This window comes from Physella acuta, unplaced genomic scaffold (assembly GCF_028476545.2).
Source record: "Physella acuta isolate Inbredline_101_S28 unplaced genomic scaffold, ASM2847654v3 ptg000650l, whole genome shotgun sequence".
Lineage (NCBI taxonomy): Eukaryota > Metazoa > Mollusca > Gastropoda > Physidae > Physella > Physella acuta.
Window position 1 is genome coordinate 386,455 of NW_026732169.1, and position 21,575 is coordinate 408,029.

Below are 21,575 nucleotides of genomic sequence, written 5' to 3' on the forward strand. Positions count from 1 at the left end.
TCATGGTTGATAAATTCAAAAAAAGTTTCGAGTTCAAACCCTCCTGAAGATAAGGCTTGATTCCTTCCAACACTAAAAATTAAGAACGAAGAAGAAGAAGATCTGTAATACTCAGTAGTCATTGATTATAATCTAAAATGGAATTATTGTTTATTGTGAAAGGGGTAGAGTTTTGTATCACATTCTACTCTAGCTTGGCTGTAGAATGTATTTTTTTTAGATTTAGACCAAAAAAAGTTGAAATGAAGATAAAAAGTTATGTTATTTACACAGCAGGAGATTGTTTGTGTAATCTTATCAATGGTCATATCATGCTTCTTTTTAGTAAGTCTAAGATGTTTTGTGTGGTCTAAACAATGGTCATATCATGCATCCTTTAAGTGGGCCTACATTTCTAGACCTAAAGAACTAGATCAGCTGAAACCAACATGAGCTCTCAACCACAAAATGATGCACCATAATCTTATTTCATCTGTAATGGTATTCATATCACTAATGAAAAATACAGTCTTAACAGCATTATGTAGTGTGTGATTTACAACTGTATTTAAAACAATTATTCAGGCTATCGCAGTGCTGAAAGTCTTCTGGTAAAACCAGGCCATTTAAAGTCCTCATACAAATGGTCAGAAAGTGACTTCCCTGCCATTTCAGAGCACTCTAGCCAGGAAGATGGTAGTTGTATAAACCGGCTTGCTGTGAACTGCATATTGGCCTACTGTGTCTCTCACTCCCTCAACTATTTTTTAAATCTATCATATTAATATTCACATTATAAACTCCTCAAGAAATAATTATAATAACTAACATCAGCCTTCTACAGAATGAGTATACAATGATGACAAATTTAGAAAATACTGTATAACCCATGTTTTGCTATGCATATAACTTGTAAAAAAATATAAGAAAGTCAGTTGTATAAGCCCTACAGTTTCTTGATTTTTTATACTTTTCTGCTTTTTGCTTGTTTGTCTTATTTAAAAATGCAGCTTCTCCTGTCATTTACATTAAAAAGTTCCTGGTTTTGTACAATAATCAGGTTTGAAAAAGTGTTCTTAATTGTCATGTCACTTTCATTGAAATCCAATCAAAATTATCATGTTTGTTAACATGTGAACTGTATGCTATTTTTAACATTAAACCCAAATCTATAAACTACAGCATTTTGTAAATTAATATATCAAATAATATTTGATTGGCAAAAGTGCATTGAGTATTTTTTACTTTTTTACAAATGTAAAGTAACTAATTGAATGAAAAGCTAGATATTTAAATCTTAAAACTTCATCCATTATTGTATTTATAATAGGCGCTGAAGATTCAAGCATTTCATTTTCTTTTTAACTTTCATAAAATAAATTCCTAACAAAATTTTGAATTTGAATATTGTTGGATAATCATGAGTGTGTGTTGTAAATAAAAACATGGTGACAGGACAAAATATCTCAGATCAAACTTTGTCTTATGTGATAAATAATACATTGTGAGTTTAACATTATCTAGAATTATTTAAAACAATGGTCATATGGAAATCTTTTAACATTTTAAAATATATTTGAAATGCTTTTTTATAGTGTAATAAAATACAACTATCAAAGTTAAATGGTTTGTTGAAAAAAACATACCAGTTCATTTCTTACATTACATTTTATCACTTATTCTTCAAAAACTGTTTCTCAAAAAGAATATTAAAACAGTTTTTGCTTTGATGTATTATTTACACATTTTTCTAAACAAATGTTCAGGGAGAATATCTAAAAATTATAATTTAATAATTTCAGCAAGTATTTTTAAAAATGGAACTGATTCTTTACACAAGTTGAGAAAATAATTTTTTTTTTAGACCAGGAGACCAAGAGTCCAGTTGATGTTAACTTACTTGGTCAGCCACGGGTGGAGCCTGTTATTCTGCCTAAAGCTCTCAAGGGAGGGCGCCCAGGTGCACAGCCAAACATACGAGTGCGTATTTTAAATAATTTTTTTTTCATTTTTTAAACTATTATAGCAATATATCATACAATGAAAAGAAGTAACTTGCTGGTTTAAGAATATTTTTATATGGAAATTATATATTTCCCAAGAAGATTTTTTAGTTGTTTTTTTTTTTTTTTTAACTTTTACTATGTTTTAAACGTGTTAACTATAAATGTAAAAGAAAAATTACTGATTAAAAAAAAGGATGCGAATTATAAACAAAACAAATGATAGTTAATATAGTATGATTAGTTAGTGGTCTAATAGTCTGGAGATCTTGGTCTCAACAGTACCAACACGTTGAAGAACCAGTTCGTCGTCAAGTCAAGACATCCCTCACCACTGGAGCTACCCCTAAGGGACAGCAGATCCTCAAGGACATGAGAGGCCTCATCTGTCAACCAGAGAAGATCAACTTTGGTATACTGAAGGAGGGTTGCACCTACGCCTACACCTTGTTCTTGAAGAACACAGGCGTGGATGCCTGCAGATTTAAAGTTACACAACCCCCACCTGCAACAGGTCTCAGAGTTTTCTTTAAACCAGGGGCAGTAAGTCATTCCTTTTTAAACTCCTTAAATCTAAAGTTAAGATGATAATTCACAAAAACAGCTCTTATAGTTTTAAAATAGCTGTTTCTGCTGTAAAATGTTCAAATATGGATAGAACCAAATTGGATTGAAGCTTGATTTAAATATAACTATATTAAGTAACCAGGGACATAATTCTCAACTGCACAAAGAGAACTAACTTGGGGCTTAAAATGCCCTTTTATTATGTGGAATATTACTTGTCTGAATGCTGTTTTATCAGTTAATGGTAGAATTTAAAAAAATATTAAAATGAAAACTAATGTAAGCTTTTTAACTTGACTGGAGAAGATTACTGAATATTATCTAATTATCAAATGTTTATATTCTTAATTTAGTTTTTATTATATTAAAAAAATTAATGTTTTTTAGAAATACAACTTGATATGAAAGCTAATAGTAATCTAACATTCGTTATTAATATTTTTTATCCTCCAATTTTTTTTTATCCTTTATAGATTAAGTAATTTGAATCAGACATGAAGTTTCCCTGATCACTTGTTCTCTTGTTGTATAGGTGGCTGCAGGCATGAGCGCCAGCCTGAGTCTGGAACTTTATGCTATCGCTAATGGTGTGGAGGGGGAGTCAGGAGTTGGCTGTTTGGACCATGTACTGGAGATAACAACTGAGACACACATTTTACAAGTGCCTGTTGCAGCAAATATCCTTTTTTTCTGCACATTTAGTCCAGTTCTGACTCAATTTACTTGACCCCCACTCATTCCTCAAAGACTCGAATAATTTATATTATTTTTTTTTATCTAATAATACCCCTGAACATAATTTTAACTTGAAATATTAAAATACAAAGTTTCATAGCTCTGGTATATTAAAAAAAATTACGTAGCTTAGTTCAAAATGTGAGTAAAGCAAAAAGATAATTTTTAAATTTCAAACTATTACTTACTGCTTAGAATAGATATTATATTTATTGAGATAGTCCCTTGTGATTCTCATATAATTTCTATGAAGAAATGTATTTACAGTAAGATTCAATTAAAGGATTCATAAGAAATTTAATCTGATGTACAAATAGGTTTAGAACTATTTTCCTTGACAGATGCACCTATTTTAACAGCCAATGAATATGACCTGCAGCATCTTGGCAGAACAAATGAAAGAACAGCTTATGCTCGCTTGATCTCCACGAAGCCACCAGCATTAACTGGCATCATACGACCCAGGAAAGAACAGAACATAAGTAAGTTTATGTTGGGAAATAAATCTCAATACAATATCTGTAACTTGTCGTTTCTCATGCAAAGTCTTTTGTATTTTATTGGCAGATCAGGCCCCACTCATTTTTAATTCAGGACAAACATGACTTCATTCCTTCTACTTTAACCACTCCCATTTTCACCACATCATTTGGTAGTGACTGCCTCACCAACATATTGTCAAGTCCCACCCCACAAGTTTGGCAACTCTCTGTTTATACCACATGTGGTACTGATTTCATCCCCAATCATCATCTAGTCAACTCCCACCCTGACCACCCTAACACACCCTAACAACCCACCTCCAACACCCCAACCACCCACATCCACCCACCTGCACACCCCAACCACCCACCTGCACATCCCAACCACCCACCTCCACACCCCAACCACTAACCTGCACACCCCATCCACCCACCACCTCACCCCAGCCACTCACCACCACACCCTAACCACCCACCACACCCCAACCACCCACCTCCTCACCCCAGCCACTCATCACCACACCCTAACCACCCACCTCCACACCCAAGTCACGCACCTCCACACCCCAACCACCCACCTCCACACCCCAACCACCCACCTCCACACCCCAACCACCCACCTCCACACCCCAACCACCCACCACCTCACCACCACACCCTAACCACCCACCACACCCCAACCACCCACCTCCACACCCAAGTCACGCACCTCCACACCCCAACCACCCACCTCCACACCCCAACCACCCACCTCCACACCCCAACCACCCACCTCCACACCCCAACCACCCACCTCCACACCCCAACCACCCACCACCTCACCACCACACCCTAACCACCCACCACACCCTAACCACCCACCTCCACACCCAAGTCACGCACCTCCACACCCCAACCACCCACCACCTCACCACCACACCCTAAACACCCACCTCCACACCCAAGTCGCGCACCTCCACACCCCAACCACCAACCTGCACACCCCATCCACCCACCACCTCACCCGAGCCACTCACCACCACACCCTAACCACCCACCACACCCCAACCACCCACCTCCTCACCCCAGCCACTCATCACCACACTCTAACCACCCACCACACCCCAACCACCCACATCCACACCCCAACCACACATATGCACACCCCAACCACCAACCTGCACACCCCAACCACCCACCTCCACTGAGTCAGGCACCATATGAATAGCTATGTGATAATTCTGAATTCTTTCCTCTCCTCAGGTGTAGCATAAACATTCAGCCAAGCAATATTTTCTATCTGAAACTGATAATGTTTTTGCCTGTGATGAATCAGCGTGACAAACCTGACTGTTTAGACTTTCAATGACAAGTGCAGCGGAGAAACTAGTTGCAATTCTCGTTAAATGTTCATAGTAGATTATATATTTTGAATGATTTCATTAAATAAACTCCTAACAAACTCCCTTTGAACAATAACTACCTTGCAGTAACAGTAAGTTTAAAAAAAAATAAAACCAGATTTTTGTATTAATTTTTTTTAAAATTGTAGTAAGCCTACTAAACTGCTCACAAATTTAAACTTATGTTATATATTAGGGATAATACTTTAACCCAAAATCATTTTGGAGTACAGTTGGCACTCATTAGAATTGAATGTAAATAAAGTTGAGTGCAGGTATGTTTTTAATGCATTATTTTAATAAGTTTTTTTTATAAAATGTTTCTAAAGTTTACTGTGTTATTAAAAAGTTGATTTGAAAACTCAAGAAACTGAAATATTCCATTACATTGTTGAGAGGTAAAAAAATAAAAATTATGTAAAGATATAACGTTTTCAAAAATTTTACAGTATTAAAAAAAAAAATAGTATTGATGTTTTTAACAAAAATTAAATTTAATATTTAGCTTTGTACTCCTGAATTCAAACAACCATGCTAAAAATAGTAAACTATGCAAAGTTATAATTATTTAGGAACAGCATGTATTTTTGTAATGAAAATTTACTGTTGGTACTACACTATTTATATTTATTATGATTAATCCCTATCAAAATAATATCCAACAGTAGCTGAGTAAAGTACACTGAGAGAAAAATATTGGCGATTTTGTTGAACTTATGATAGAAGAGTATGCTTGTATTGTGAATTTCATATGTGCAGGGACCAAAGTCCCAAATAATATGGTAAACTTCAACTACTGGAAAATAAAATGTTTTTTTTTAATATTGTGCTATGTTGTTTTGATTACATTGAGCTAATTTGACATACAAAACATGTTTCTGTTAACACATGTTACTATTAGCTTATTAGCTGTTAGTTAACAAATAACTAACATACACAAATTACACTTATTAACTCTGTAAAGTAAAATAGTGCTTTATTTTTAAACTATACATCAGAGATACATCACCACATTTTTTAAATGTTCTTTTATACATTTTTGGAAATATTTAAATATACATTAGAAATCAATATTTACAAAAAAAAATTTTTTGTACAAACAGAAATTAGGTTCAAGTTTTTAAGAATCTCCTGACCCTGGGTTTTCCCCCTTGTTGTAAGTGTGTACACACTTGGAGAGAATTTCCTGAAAATATATATCACACAGCCATGTGTTGATGTTGTTTTTTGAGTGTATGCAAGCAGGAAGATTGATATGTTAAAATAATTATCAAATATTAGGTTTTTGATATTTTATTAGTGATTAATTTATATCTGTAAGGATCAATTTAAGAATAAGGAAAGTGATTATGCACATACACATAGAGTTATAAGATCAGTTTTAGGATACTTCATCACTAATTATGCATTTCATTGGACGAAGTGTAGATAAAAATTCTTTGAAAGCAAACTTATACCAAGTATACTAAGTGAAACATTGTTAAACAAAAATATACTGTTTAATCTAATATGAAAAGTCTACTGGTCCAGAAAAATAAACTGCTGAATAAGCAATAGAAAATTATACTCTCTTTAGTGTTATGCTTTGGTTCAAGGTTCTGAAAATAATCTAAAGGCGAGAAGTGGGCAAAGCCCCACAAATGCTGGAAAATGCCTTTAAAAAATAAATAATTACCTCAATGGCTTTAGCTTTATAGTGCTCTTCATTTTGAAATTCTTCCTGGACTAACCATTTCTATAAGTAAATTAATAAACAAGGATTAAATTTTAAATTGCAAGAATATTTTTTTAAGTTGATGCATATTAGGTATAATTAGAGTGATAAATCACAAAAAATTACAAGTTTGTTTTAAAATAATAAACTATACCCAGATTAAATTTGACATGGTACTATAGTAACCAAATTATATACAATATTATGTTTCACAAATCTAATTACTTTTTACTTGTTTTACTTCTCATTTAATAATGGTGAGTAAATTTAATTATCGAAACATTATTTATCTAATATATAACTATTACAAGTAAATTCACAGCAAATGCAATTCAAAATTAAAACACCAGTGATAAACAAACAAAACATTTCTGAGCATCAAAAAGATCAACTACCACAAATACACATAATGTACTCACCAATGTCTCAGCATTTTTAAGTTCAGTTTTTTTCAACTCAATATCCCACTTAGTTAAATCTGGTGTGCCTGTATTGGAATTATTTTCATTCCTCTCTATTTCATTTGTAAGTGCTTTAATGTTAGTTGACAGGTAATTAACAGAGTTATGGAACTTGTTTTGTCTTATCTTAAATTGCTGAGTTAGCTGGAAAAAAATATATATATAGGCATATATGGGCATATATTTGATATCTTAATAAATAAAATGAACCATAATTAAAGCTAGGATGGAAAAGACATGAAATATTAACTTAATTAAGATAAATAGTATAATTAAGTATAGACTGACTTCTATAAATATTTCGTGCTCACTGCTTTTCTTGTTTTCCAGACCTTTGATTATAACATTACAATGTTCTTTATGTGCATTTAAATCTTCCTATCAAGAGTATAAAAATAAAAACATTTAATTACTTTATTAAAAAAATAGTATGCACATATTACCTGGGAAAAATAACACAATATCAAAAGATATATCTTTATATATCTTTGTATATATACAAAATGAAATAATAAAATAACAAATTAATAGTAGGCCTATAGTATAATGATTAAAATTCTTTGTGATTAGATGTGTTTAAATACAATTGTATAATGAAAAGTTAAAAAAAAAAAAATATTATAGGGAAACAATCTTAATAAACAAATTGTGGTGATGTTCACTAAATATCTAAAAGAAATAGTGTTTGAACACATCAAAATGTGTATTACTAGAAATAAAATGTGTATTACTAGAAATAAAATGTGATGTATTACAAATGTAATCATTGTAATTAATAATATTATTATGGTGTAGATCTAAATGTAGAATGTAAGTCTAGATTTGATATGTTTATTATTAGTTAAGTCTAGAGTCTAGACTCTAAAATACTCTAAACTCTAGAGATCTACATCTATAGTCTATACACTATATATATATTATATAATATATAATAATATAATAATGGCCGATGCTAGCCGGAAAAAGATACGCATGCGCAATGGAGAGAAACTACTACTTGCCATTCGCGGCGATGTTTACGGTGGTACTGCGCATGCGTGTGTTGACAACCGCAGAACCCTAACACCAACCCTAATCCTATCCCTAATCCTATCCCTAACCCTAATCATATCTCTAATCCTAACCCTAACCCTAATCTTATCCCTAATATTATTCCTAACCCAAATCTACCCCTAACCCTAGCTATAGGTCACTGCGCATGCGCAGAGCTATCTTTTGCCCACTAAGTGGAGACGTTGGGGAGAAAAATCTTCTTCCAAGTAGTCTCTTCGTATAAATATTAAATAATCTATATGTATAATTCTCTTCTGGGAGACGCAAGAAAACAAGCTGTAAGCACGCTCCCTTCCACCCCACCCCTACATGGTCTGATGAGCTGTGGTTCACGCTACATGTTTACATTCGTGGAGTTGGGTTTAGTGACGGCTATTAGGGGCAGATAATTTAGTTTGAAACGATTTTAAATTTAGGGGAGGTAACTAAGAGGAGGCTGCTTTCATGGGGGGGGGGTAGGGTAGGGGTTGGGGGTAGTATGGTCCTTAACCATTAATGTCCCGTAACGCCCGCTGCCGCCCGACACCGTTAATGTCCCGTAACGCCCGCTTACAATACGCATAGAAAAATTAAATTTGTTTCATTAAAATTTGGCCTACAAATCCTAATTTTTAACTAAACAGGAAGTCTGATAGTTTCAGCATCCTTTTCCGGTCTTCTAATTTTAATGGCGCTTTTGAAAGATAAAAAATAATAGTTTCTTTCTATCTCGAAATTTTAGACTCATCTGTCGTATTTTTAGTAGATTTAATATTAAAAATAAAATAAAATAATGCCTCTAAACGTATCTAGGCATGTATTTTATGAATTATATATCTTAAACATAACCAAATTGATATTTAACTGTTAAATTCGATGCATAGTTGTTTAGACAAAAATAAATAAAGTTGACTACCGAAAATGACCTGTTTTGAATTTTCTCCGACATTTTTTATTTTTATTCTGTACTTGTACCGAATATAATATATTCTATTTAATACTGTTGGAAAGCCAGGTTTATTCCCAACATTAAGCAGTAGTTTTTATCTTAATTTTCAATTTCATTTAGACAAAAACAAATATTTTGTGAAACTATTCACTTGATCATACAGAGTTATGCTCCTTACATTGGGCCGTCATGGGTGGAGTTTTGGTAGAATGAATGGGACATTAATGGTTAAGGACCTACTGATAGTCACTGATAGTGTTTTAAAGCAGATATTTTCAGTGGCAGCATTGGTGCTGTCAAATTCACAAATTATGAATTACTGAAAAGTAGAAAATAAAACAACTAAATAGCGGCGTATGATATGCCGCGGGTCGGCTCGTACTGTTTATTTTATATAGATCTATTTTAGTATTTAGCGTGATTATATGTATTTGTATATATACTAGATCTATATATAATTAATATATAGTATTAATATGTTATATAGTAATATATAGGCCTAAACCTAAAACAGTTACTACATCTAGATATCTCCGTAGGCCTATGTGTATGTCTATGTATCATTGTAGACCTAGACTAGGCCTAGTCATTACTTAGAAGTTAGTTTTCTGTACTGAGTCTGCCTGTACTACTGTAGTGTAGTAGTCTGTAGCATTTGTAGTAAGTTTTGTAGTCCGCCGTAACTGTAGCCTACCAAAAATGCTTCGAAGCTTTCCAGGTTAAACTTTTCATTTCTTTGGATGTCTGGAAATAAAGCTTTTTGCTTATTTTCTCGAGGCATATTAGATCTAGATTCAATTAGATTAAATTATATAATATTAACTCCTATTAAATGATTAATTAAACTGTGTTGTAGCCTAAATTGCAATTTTGGACAATTTGGTTTGTCTACCACATATTGCCAGATCAATTAATTGTAACATTGTCAAAGCCTCATGTATGTAGGCACTAAAATTATAAACACGAATGAGTTGTCATAAATAGTAGAACTACATCTAGATCTATAGACCTATCTAACTAATTAATCTAGAATAAGGGCCAATATGTCGATTGAAACAGTGATAGCTTTGGAAAAACATTCTTAAGTAGATTAATTGCACCAGTTTTAATAGCCCTATCTCTTAGCTCTAAAAACGAAGCCTATATAATTACTATATATTTAGTTTTACTGTGGCAGTTTTACAATATAAATAGATCTTAACTAGATAGATAGATCTAGTAAAAAAAAAACAAATTTAACTTTAATATAGGCCTATATATATATATATATATATATATATATATATATATAGAGAGAGAGAGAGAGAGAGAGAGAGAGAGGTGTATATATATACATATACACACACACTCCAAAACATGTCTACTGTCCCATTCAACGAAATATAATTATATACTTTTTCCAGTGTCCGCCCCCTCCCCGAAAATTCTACCCCCGCCCCTGAAAATTTCAAGTACCCCACCCCTCTCCGGGGAGGAAAAAGTCTGAAAGAAACACTGGTGGCATTTGTAGATCATACAAACTAAAGGAAGAACCTGGGCGGGGCTTCGCCCCTACCGGAAGAGATGCATGAAAAAAACTGCACGCTAAACATTTTTTTTCAGATTAGAAAAAATCCTACCTCCGGGGAGGAAAAAGTCTGAAAGAAACACTGGTGTCGCGCTTAGTCACTACCCGAAGAATTGCATGAAACTCTGCGCTTTTTAGCATAGACACATTAATTAGGCGGTAATTTTATTATAGAGTATCGATGACAACATTTCTTTTTAGTTGGGGGGGGGGGGGGTGGTGGCTTAGACGTTCATTCTCGAGGGTGGGGCTTCGCCCCTACCCAAAGAATTGTATGAATGAAACTCTTCACGCAAACCACTTTTAAGATTAGACAAAATTGCCTTTTTATTCAATGTTTACTCGAGAATCAATGAAGTCTTATTACTGTGTGCACTCTCTGGCTTGATACTATTTTATTCTATATGCTAAATGTGACGTCATATTTCGTTTCCGTCTGACTGTGCATGTTTTTAAATTGCTTGTGTTTTCTCTAGAGCGTTCTTGTCAGATAGATACATAGATACACAGATAGATAGATACACAGACAGCGAAACTATTATTGATATAGATGAACTAACACTGCAGTTCCGGCCTCCGCCCCTAAAATAACCATTATTCTAACAAACATGTTTTACATCATTTTTGTTCTTTAAGAGCTGCAAATGCATGCCATTTCAGTACCCCCAACCCCCATCTCATGTAGCATGTTGTAACAAAAATCTGAATGAACACTCATGCATTTATATATGTGGCAAAATTTCTGGAGTACTAACATAAGTCCAAATGGGGTAATAAGCAACAACAAAAAATAGACAAGTTTTAATTCTAATCAAACTCTTTACACTATGTTAGGTACCAACTTAAAAGTAGCAATGGTGTGAAGGATTTAATTAATGTATGCATTATTTTAAAATTATTAAAAACCATTTTTTTTTACTAATTTTGTGTTGTGGTTCAGAGGGAGAGTTAGTAGAAATGTTATAGAAGTAATGGTCTATTGAAATGTTACAAAACCTGTCATTGGGTTGGGGAGGTGGCATGTGTTGTGGCTGCCAAATATAAGGGCAGGTATTTTTATTTTTTACTTTGTATTTTAGTAAAACTGATTAGCAAAATAGATACTACATTTACACCATAGATTAGTTTAAGGTTTGGAGATGCTAAAAATTACATCAATTTACTAATTAGTGAGCAAATAAATTCTGGCTGATTTACATTGCCAGTGGACCATGTGAAAAGATGAATCATAAATCTAACAGTGGAGTGAAAAGATATGTCCTTTTCTGTTTTATTTTTTAGCAGGAAATTAATCCAACAAACAAGTAGAAGAAATATCTTAGAATAAAAAAACTGCACACCTGAATCATTTTGAGTTTTATTTTATGAAGATAATTATGTAAACACAATTTAAAATTAAATAATCAGCTCTATGTGAAAGATAATAATCAGACAATGTAAAAAAAGAGAATCATCAGTTGATGTTAAAAGGACATAACACAATAACATTTTACTAAAATGGAAAATTCAAACATGAGGCAACTAACAAAAAATACAACATGAACACACATTTAGCTAAGTGAATAAGGAATAAAACTGAGTGAAAGCAGTTTAAATTTCTAAACGTGGAATGTTTACACGATACTCACCGCAATTTTGGCCATGTTTAGTCGTTTAATTATTTAAAGCACCATTTATGTCAATTTATTCATATAAATAAATTGTAGACTTTATCAATCATATATATAATTATATATATATATATATACATATATACACACAAAAATATAGATACCTACATAGGCCTACATAATATATTTATTTTTATCTATATATAGCTTTTACAGAACCATACTACTTCAGCTCCATTTTTTTCCTTGTTAATAGATTTACACACCATTATGTTCTAAATTCACTTCAGCATCAAGCCAAGAAATTGTATTGCCATTTCTGACTATTATATAAATATATATAGGCCTATATATATCTATAAATAAATATACTTATATATATATACTTTCAAAAGCAAATGAATTAACTCATTTAGTTTTAAAAAACAAATCCTAGCACAAAAGATTGCCAATAAAAATGAATGATAAGAATTTACTAAAATCTAAAATTGAGACACTACACTTGTTTAGCTGGGGTTGTCTTAAAATAGCCAGGGGCAAAAACAGCCCAACCAATGTGGACGGTCACATCTATATTATTGACCAACACATTTTCATTTGTGACAAACATTTTATAACATGGCGTGTCAACAGTGTACATAAGTCAATAGTGCCTTACCACTTAGTCATTATGTAGAGACTGAGATACATGAGATTTCCACTTGTCTAAATGTAGGCTGGGAGATACATACCATCTCATCAATGATGAATATTTGTAATACTGGATTAAACTTTTGTTTCCTGTAATAAGACCTGAACATGTTATTGCATTTGTCACACCTACATGCCCATAGCTTGCAGATTGACTGCAGTTAAGGTCAATTATTGATGTAACTATAGCCTTTGATAGTTTGCCTTACTGGAGTTTAATCTGTCAGTGAATAGCACCACTGATGAAGTCATTGACTTGATAAAGAAAGTAACAAGCTGGTAAATAGGTTCCAGCACAATGCTTTACAAAGTCCAACATGAAATCAAGCTTCTGTTAAACATTACATCCTGAATGAAATCAAGCTTTTGTTAAACATTAAAACATCCTGCATGAAAATTGGCTTCTGTGAAGCCTTACAAAATCCAGCATGAAAACAGGCTGCTATGTAAATATTAGATGTTATCCAGGAACACAACTTGTTCTGAGAGATGGATACTAAATAAATCTAGCATAACTATAACATATCTCTATGTTATCTCTCTTTAGAAGCCAGTCTGGTAATGAACTCTAGCAGGTACATTTGTAGTCGAACATCCTGTCTGTTGTTGGTGACAAAAAAACCTGGCACTCCAGCTTTTTCAAGCATGCTCTGCTGGTCCATCAGTTTTTGGTCCAGCTCTAGAATTATCTTGGCATCCCTCCGCTTCATCTCTTCTTCACACCTGCGCTCCATTGTCTATAGAGAAAGTTTGGGGAAAATGTGTGTATTTCTTACTATATTTTTAATTACACCAAAAATTAAGTAAACAAAAATATGAATCCCTTGGCTAAAGCTAAGATAGGAAGGTTGATATCACTTTTGCTACTGACAAATATCACACCTGAATTTCTCAATAAATATTGGTATAAAATCTATAATCACAACTATAATCCAATCAACTCAAGTTGCCATACTAATATTTTACAAACCTCTAACTCTCTTTCAACCTGTGCTTCTACCAATGGAAGGTTGTGAGGTTTATTCTGATTCTCCATTAATAACTCCTTGTGCTTTTTACTCATTTCATGCCTCTGAGCTAAAATTAGGTAGAAAATATTATTTATAGCTCAAATCACTATGACAGTATTATATATTTTTCACAATATAAATTGAACATAGGGTTTTAAAAAAAGAAAAAAATGTTTAGAACATATTAGACACTGAGGATTTGTCTCACTCTCTTTAAAACGTAAAAAGTTTCTTGTTGTAGGAAAAACTATGGTAGGCAACCAAGGCCACATGATGCTAAACAAGCAAATCTTCAAAATGCTAACCCTTGAATGTTTCTTAAAAATAAACTTTGTAAATCTTAAGACCTGCATAAAATGTATAAATTCAATTATACATTTTTGTAAGTATTTAAATTCAATTCTGTTGTTTATTCACTTATCCTAGGTATTCAAAATGAGCCGAAAAATTTAAGCCGGTTTTAAAAATTTTTGGTCGCGTTGCGGCATCGCGCGGCGGTCCGACCCCATAACACATACGCAATTAGAAACTACTGATTTAGAAAGAAGAATGGTAGCTCTGTAAGATGGTATAACTTTGCCAGCTGTATAATATAATTAAATGCTAAAAATGTTCAATTTAAAATTTTAAAATGTTTTTTTTCCATGAAAAAATAATTTTACAGCCGCCAAAGTTGTATATTCCGAAAGGGCATCCAATTTGCCATAAAACTGTTACGATTTAATGAACACTCCATGTATGGGGTCGGACCGCAGTAAATGAAACCAATGTATACAAATCGCGACGACCCGCATCTAAATTTCGCCGGCTTGAGTCAAGATTTTGTTGAATTCCGGAACACCCGACCTCGGTTCGGAACCAGATTTTGTGTTTATTCGTTGATTACAGTGGATTTAAAAGCACGTGCAGGTAAGTTGAATGCACATTATATTACTAGCTATATTCTATTTATTTATAATTAACTGCTGCTTTAATACATTTGAATATTAGTGTCCACTTATCGGTAATTGCTCCACGCTTAAAAAAATTTTTTCCAAAAAATTATCTAGCCTTTTTTAAAAGTCCGTTGTATTTAATTTATGGTCACTGAAATAAAAAAGGAATGCACAATTAAATCAAAAAGATGTTTAAAAGGATGATAGAATTTAATTTGGTTTAGTAAATTATGTTAGTTAATAACATCGGCCGATTAAACTATCCATATTTTGTCGATGTTTCAAGCCGACTGTCCGCCATGTTTTTTTTTACTTTCTCGTAGTGTTGGGTTCAACTATTATATTACCGCAGTGGTTAACAGCATACTTTCAATTTATTGTAGCATTGCTTTTTTTTGTCTTTCCTAGTTTATTAGTTAACTATTCTATATATGTGCAGTAGTTACATTAAATTTTAGAATATTACGATCTTTTACATTTTTTATCTCTAGATTTATTGTACAGACGACTTAAAATAAAATGTAGCCCCCCCTTCCATAATAGTTTAGTCCAAAGTTGTTTCTAGATTTAGTCTAGATTCTAGATCTACTTAGATTAGTTAGATTCACCATTGCTTTCATGTTAATATTTAGTAGTAGAACTATCTATAGTGCTTACATTTAATATCTAAAAAGCATTGAGCAGCCTTACTTTTAATATTATTATTCTATTTACAGAGCAAGATATTAACATAAAAGAAAGTGGAAACTGAAAGGCCTGTCAAAAATGTGTATTGTTTGTGTAAGCACCAACAGGACTCCTGAATACTTTTAAAGGAAACCATATGTCAAATGTTAGTATTGTATGCACTTTGCTTATTATTTATAATGATGTAATGTTACATGATTGATATCTAAGTTGGTATTAAGATATACAGGCCTCCTATATAAGTCAATATATTTGAAATGCTAATTAATTGTTTTTATTCACAGACATTTTCTCTACTCTGGACCAATAGAAGGATCCCTTACTAGATTCCATAATTTGATGTGTGCTGCCAGTTCACAATCATTTATTACAATGCTACTCCAAACCTTGAAGAAGACAAACTCAACCAGGATATTGACTATTAATTACAATGCTACCCAACCTAATAGAGAACTTTCCCAATCAGGATATTGACCTGTCTTTTTGAACCTACTCTAAGATTTCTGATAATTGTATAAGTTATGACCTAGACATTTCCAGAAGTTGACTTTGATCAATAACTAACTAGAAGAAATAAATATACTAGTAACAAGTAAATTTATGCTAAACAAGTCATGATTAGGAACCAGAGTAACAAAACTAGATGAACATCACAACTCTATTAGTTATCTTACTTTGTCAGTTTTTAAAATGCATGGAATTTCTTATTATTATAGTATATAAGTATAGTAATAGTATAGTTATTTAGTTTTTTAATAACAAATTACTGCTAACATATATCCTACACAATTTATATTACTTTCTTAAAAGTAAGAACACTTTTTGCAAGATGTTAGGTAATGAAAATTCTTGATTTTGGGCTTTAAGGAAGGATGCCTTGTATTGTTTTGCAGAATGATTATTTTATCTTTCTGTGTTTATTATATATTAAGAACATCATGTGCTTTAAGTTGGTGTAAAATTTATTAAGATACCTTACTTAAATATTTTTAAATAATTTTTTGAAAAAGGATGAAATTTCAAATTTTTATAAACTGACCTTGCTGAATCTGGTCTCACTAATTACTTTCTTTACTAATTCTTTACCTGCTTGTTTCATATTAACATGCTTTGAATTTCCTTTTTTAGAACATTTATATTATTAATGTGGCTTAATTAGTTGATTTTCTACGATTTTTTAAAAATGACTGTAAATTAACTTTTTGTCTCCCTTTTCGTACTTCGGTAAAATTGTGCTTTGGCTCATTTTTATGTGAATAAATTTTCTATTTATATCGGTCTGACTACCTTGAAAAAAATTGGGTTTGCTATTTGTATTACTGGCTGTGTGTGCAAGAAATTTGAGAGTTCTAACTTAGTTATTGTAGAAGTTAGTAGGGGTCTCAAATAGACCCTTTACTGCTCAAAAAGCTAACGCATTTTTTGAGTTTTAAAAAATTCATAACTTTTTTAAAAATGGACATACACCAATAAATTTGGTGTTTCTGTTCTGATGAAAACAGTATCTATCAGGTGGGAGTGTTAAATTTTATTTAATTTCATTATAAAAAATTCATTTTGAATACCTACTTATCCCCTCTCTAGTTTATTCACTTATCCCCTCTCTAGGTGTTGAAGTTCTGTTGTCTAAAGTGATTGGCTCTGTGAATAATTCAGGACACTGCCTATGTACAATAGATTTTAAATACCAACATACACCTGTGGTCATTTATCATCTTCTGTCTCTGGGTGAACAAGCTCTTTTCTTCCAAGTGCTGCACCTCCTCCAGGCCCTTCACTATTTCAAATGCTGTCCCGTCCAGCAGGGCACTGGCCAAAGCTGACAGCAGGTCATATGGCAATCTTTGCTGAAACTTCCTAGAAATAGACAAGAAAAATATTATCCCTAAAACATTACACAAAAAAAAAAGAAATAAAAAGCATTTTAATAATAAGCTTTTATATAACTATGCACAAAAAAAAGAACATAAATGATTTTCTTTAATTTTTTTATATATTAATGCACCACTATTTACACTTGAAACAGAATAAGTAAAAAAAAAAATGTTACCCCGGCAGCTCACGAGCCATATTTTGAAGTTCACTAAGAAGAAGATAGTGCCTATGTTGAAGTTCTTCTTTAAGACTCTGTTCATTCTGCATTTTAAAACATATATTTCTGCAAAAAAAAAAAAAAAAAAACACATAAAAAACTCAAAGCAGCTCACTCTAAAATACAAGACATAATCACACAACTTATAAATTAAGAAAATATATGCCCTCAACTACTAACAACTGACTGCTAGATTATATAGGGCCTACTAAACTCAGATATTTAAGTAGTATCATCATGGTGTTGTATAGTATAATGAAGTCACCCCTGTATACTATACTTATGAATAGGCCTAGTGCTACCTAAAAAATTATTATACAATTAATAATATTAGTTTATTAGGCTATATCAGATTTATATCATAATCAAAGTCAAATCAAATGTAATACAATTTGGAAATTTATTTAATTTACTAGGCCTAGCCCTAAAGGTGTTGATAAATTGCGAGACAGGAAACACATAATAGCGAGGCAGTAAATCGTAAAAGAAAATTTGAGACATAACTACACAGGTAAAAAGAGAGATACCATTGTCAAACATTTTTGGATGATTTTTCAAATCATCCCTTTGAATCCCGGTCAGAACGTCCCCCCCAGCGTGACCTCAACCAACTGGAAGGCTTGTTGCATTGAGTTAAATATAAATTCAAAACAATAATATAAACAGTCTCCTTTCAGCCAGTCAGGCCACATACCACTTTTTTACAATACGCCAATTTAACAGTTTGCGGGCGATCTGCATCCATATGGATTAAATTACATTTTCCGAAGACTACACACTACAAGGCGACCTAAGGCCGGTGTTTCAACATGCCCTTACTATGTAAATAACTCTAGACAGCTATAGAATCAACAAATGAACCCAATGCATCAATTTTATTTAATAATCTTCAAAAGCCATTTCACTAGGGTTGTTATTTTCATGAATTCGTAGTCTTCCAGTCTTGTTGTCAAGAAACTGGCATTTAGTTCACGAGAATGTACAAATAGCACTCACGCGCCACAGAAATCGTCTATCGGGTGCCTTCACGTTGTTGATAAGTGTTGACCTGGGCCGTTGTTTATATCCAAAACGGCCCTTTTTTTAAAATTCTTTGAAAAAAAATTTTGAAATAATTTTTTTAGGGGTCATTTTTTGGCCCATTTTGAAAAATGTAAAACAATCCGAACTACACAGAGAAAAAATGGCTTTTTCTGCCCTTTTAGCTCCAAAAATGCATCACATTACGTCATCCACCAACCAAAACACAGAAAAAGTGTGTGTTTGATTGGTTGGCGGTTGGCACTTTGAAATCCCTAGTGACAGCTTGAAATGTTTTGTTTGAGGCATAGGGCGGGCTAGGCTAGGCCGGTAATCTATCGTTTTTGGTACGTAAAATCGCCCGCAATTTGTAATGTGAAAAACAGGTGACTCCTTAAATTTTAATAATTATTTCACATTTTGAGGAGGATTTAAAAAATTCAAAAATGTTTCCTTGATTCATTTATGTACCTGTTTTTAAACAATTGAATTAAAACTTTTCCGTAATAAATGAAGACTAGCGATGTTTCCAACAGATACAACCATGCTCATTTACTATAGCAGCCATCTTGTCTAAGTTTTATTTTTATAAGCTTTTAGCGCCAGATTCAGGGGGAAGCCACTCTATTTTACAAATGGCTGCTGTTTATATAGCAAATCTTGCTCTCAGACACTGCTGTTTAAAGTTAATTTCTGGCCTATATCGATATATTTAGCCATTGATTTAGGTTTATTATTCATTTATCTATAATATTTGACACAAAAGTATGACAATATACTTCTATTAAAGTATTTAAAGCCTTGACAATGAGGTAACGTTTTCGTACATAAATAGCCACGGGCGATTTTACGTACCCAAAACGATAGATTACCGCTAGGCCTACCCATTTTTTTATTCATGCTTTTCGTTGTTTGTTTTTTGGTTTGGTTTTTTCCACCAGATCTGCAAGAAGAAAAGTTATAATCTAAAAAAAGTAGAGATATCATCCATGAGTGTTGTACTGAGTTGTCGGTGGGTATGGGTATCGGCAGAGTTCGCGGTAAACCGGCTCGTCCGTAAAGCTGCAAAAGCAGACCCGAAATCAGGAAATCTCCCATTACTTAGTTATTACTTTCTGTTACCGGGCCCACAGTAGTGGTTTGTGTAGGTTTTAAACTTTAAATAATTTTAAAAACTCCTGCGTAGTGCCTAGATCTAGATTATAATGTAAACTTAGTTTACTCACCTTGCCTTTCTGTAGTAGTGTATTTTCTACATGTAGAAATCTAGATTATCTAGATCTAGATCAGGGGTCTCCAAACTTTTCAGTCCGAGGGCCGCATTAACTATCAAATTTCAGTTCGGGGGCCAGTTTCTTCCAGGCATGTCTTTGATTTTTATGGGCAAAGTTCCTCAGCCATCACCAACAAACATTTTTTCCGTGCACAAAAAGATCTCCGCGGGCCGGATGAGAGGACATCGCGGGCCGCATCCGGGCCGTAGTTTGGAGACCCCTGATCTAGATCTAAATCTACATCATAGTTATTTCCCTTGCCTAGGAAATCTTCGCAATTACGAAATAGAATGAGACTTATAAGATCTGTATCGTCAAAATTGAAAGGCCTATAATTATAATTATGTTTTAGCTTTATTTAAAATAGTTCCTGCAAAAAAAATCGGCTTTTCAAATCGCAAAGTGATATATCATATCTAATTCGAGATCTAGAATCTGGATATAGTCCTGCTTAGTACATACAAGTGTTATTTCTCTCTTCGCTAACGCGTAGCCGCTACCACTGCTGCGTGGTGCACCAAACAATGCCACCACTTGGTTTTCTCAAGTTTTTTTAGCGCAATTTCCAGCCATTCTGGAGAATTGCGTTTATTAACCCGTCAGTTCTGGATGTATGAATGTATGAATGAATGGATGTGTGTCCGCAGCTTTAAGTCGTATCTCCTCCTCAACGAAGCAATATCGAGGACTAGCTCCAAAAGCAATTATGTTAAGCAAGTTACGAGGATGAACATAGGCCAAAAAAATTCCGGGTTTCTTTCATGGATTTCCCGGAAAAGCCAAAAAACTCGAAAAAATGCAGTTTTTGGCCCATATCTCGGCAACCAGACCACTTAGCGAATTGAAACATGTACCAATCGATTCCTGCCATAATTTAGAACAATATTGCCGAAGAAAGTTTTCAAAAATATCCTTTCGTTCGGTCACCATAAAATTTTTGAATTAATTAAAATTTGGACCGAATTAGTAGGCATTTTTATCCAACCACACCACACGCGTCATCACGTTCAATAGCTGCGCCATCACGTTCAATGGCTACGTCATCACGTTCAGTAGCTAGGCGCGCAATGGTTTTTAGTCATGTAACTCTATTGTAAATAAAACATGTATTTTAACCAATGGTTTTACTAACCCTGCTCTTGATTTACGTTACGACAGAGCTATTTTTAGATAACATAAGGAAATTGTGCTAAAATTGTCACTAGACTTTTTAATTACCTTGTTTTATTAAAAAGTAGTTGTTTATTTAAGTTGTTATAGCGTGACCCAGCGTTAGAGCCTTAGACTGCTTTCCGAAAGTCTCAAGTTCGATTTCGGGTTCAAGTCTCTGAGTCCACACGCCCCTGATGTGTACCTAACAGTTAGCAGAAGGTAAAGGCGGCCAGT

General features: G+C 33.2%; 3 protein-coding genes across 10 annotated transcripts in view; 1 reads left to right on the forward strand and 2 right to left on the reverse strand.

Annotated features, from left to right (window-relative positions):
• LOC131948578 (sperm-associated antigen 17) overlaps window positions 1-6,358 on the forward strand; it is a 40,898-nt gene extending 34,540 nt beyond the window's left edge. For 4 of the 5 annotated variants that reach the window (XM_059310168.1, XM_059310171.1, XM_059310169.1 and 1 more), the window contains 6 exons: window positions 565-675; window positions 1,844-1,959; window positions 2,265-2,525; window positions 3,082-3,226; window positions 3,632-3,766; window positions 5,009-6,358. In XM_059310168.1, coding sequence (XP_059166151.1) covers window positions 565-675; window positions 1,844-1,959; window positions 2,265-2,525; window positions 3,082-3,226; window positions 3,632-3,766; window positions 5,009-5,019 — 779 coding nt within the window. In that variant the 3' untranslated portion in view covers window positions 5,020-6,358. The remainder of the gene's footprint in view (window positions 1-564; window positions 676-1,843; window positions 1,960-2,264; window positions 2,526-3,081; window positions 3,227-3,631; window positions 3,767-5,008) is intronic. The other variant, XM_059310172.1, reaches the window with a different exon arrangement.
• LOC131948579 (uncharacterized) lies at window positions 6,204-10,221 on the reverse strand. 4 transcript variants are annotated; one of them, XR_009388030.1, is made up of 5 exons: window positions 9,999-10,221; window positions 7,635-7,701; window positions 7,282-7,467; window positions 6,824-6,883; window positions 6,204-6,334 (listed from the first exon to the last, which is right to left on the reverse strand). XR_009388030.1 is itself a non-coding variant. In XM_059310173.1 (5 exons), exons 1-5 carry the CDS (start codon window positions 10,083-10,085, stop codon window positions 6,269-6,271), a joined length of 489 nt encoding a protein of 162 aa, XP_059166156.1. In that variant the 5' UTR covers window positions 10,086-10,221; the 3' UTR covers window positions 6,204-6,268. The 4 variants fall into 4 exon arrangements, 2 of the variants coding, with proteins under 2 accessions (XP_059166156.1, XP_059166157.1); XR_009388031.1 differs by having other exon boundaries at window positions 7,612-7,701; window positions 9,898-10,006; XM_059310173.1 differs by having other exon boundaries at window positions 7,612-7,701.
• Window positions 10,222-12,279: 2,058 nt separating this feature from the next.
• Window positions 12,280-20,178, reverse strand: LOC131948586 (protein DGCR6). Its single transcript, XM_059310180.1, has 5 exons — window positions 20,142-20,178; window positions 17,854-17,961; window positions 17,500-17,660; window positions 14,142-14,248; window positions 12,280-13,908 (listed from the first exon to the last, which is right to left on the reverse strand). Exons 2-5 carry the CDS (start codon window positions 17,943-17,945, stop codon window positions 13,705-13,707), a joined length of 564 nt encoding a protein of 187 aa, XP_059166163.1. The 5' UTR covers window positions 17,946-17,961; window positions 20,142-20,178; the 3' UTR covers window positions 12,280-13,704.
• Window positions 20,179-21,575: the final 1,397 nt, after the last annotated feature.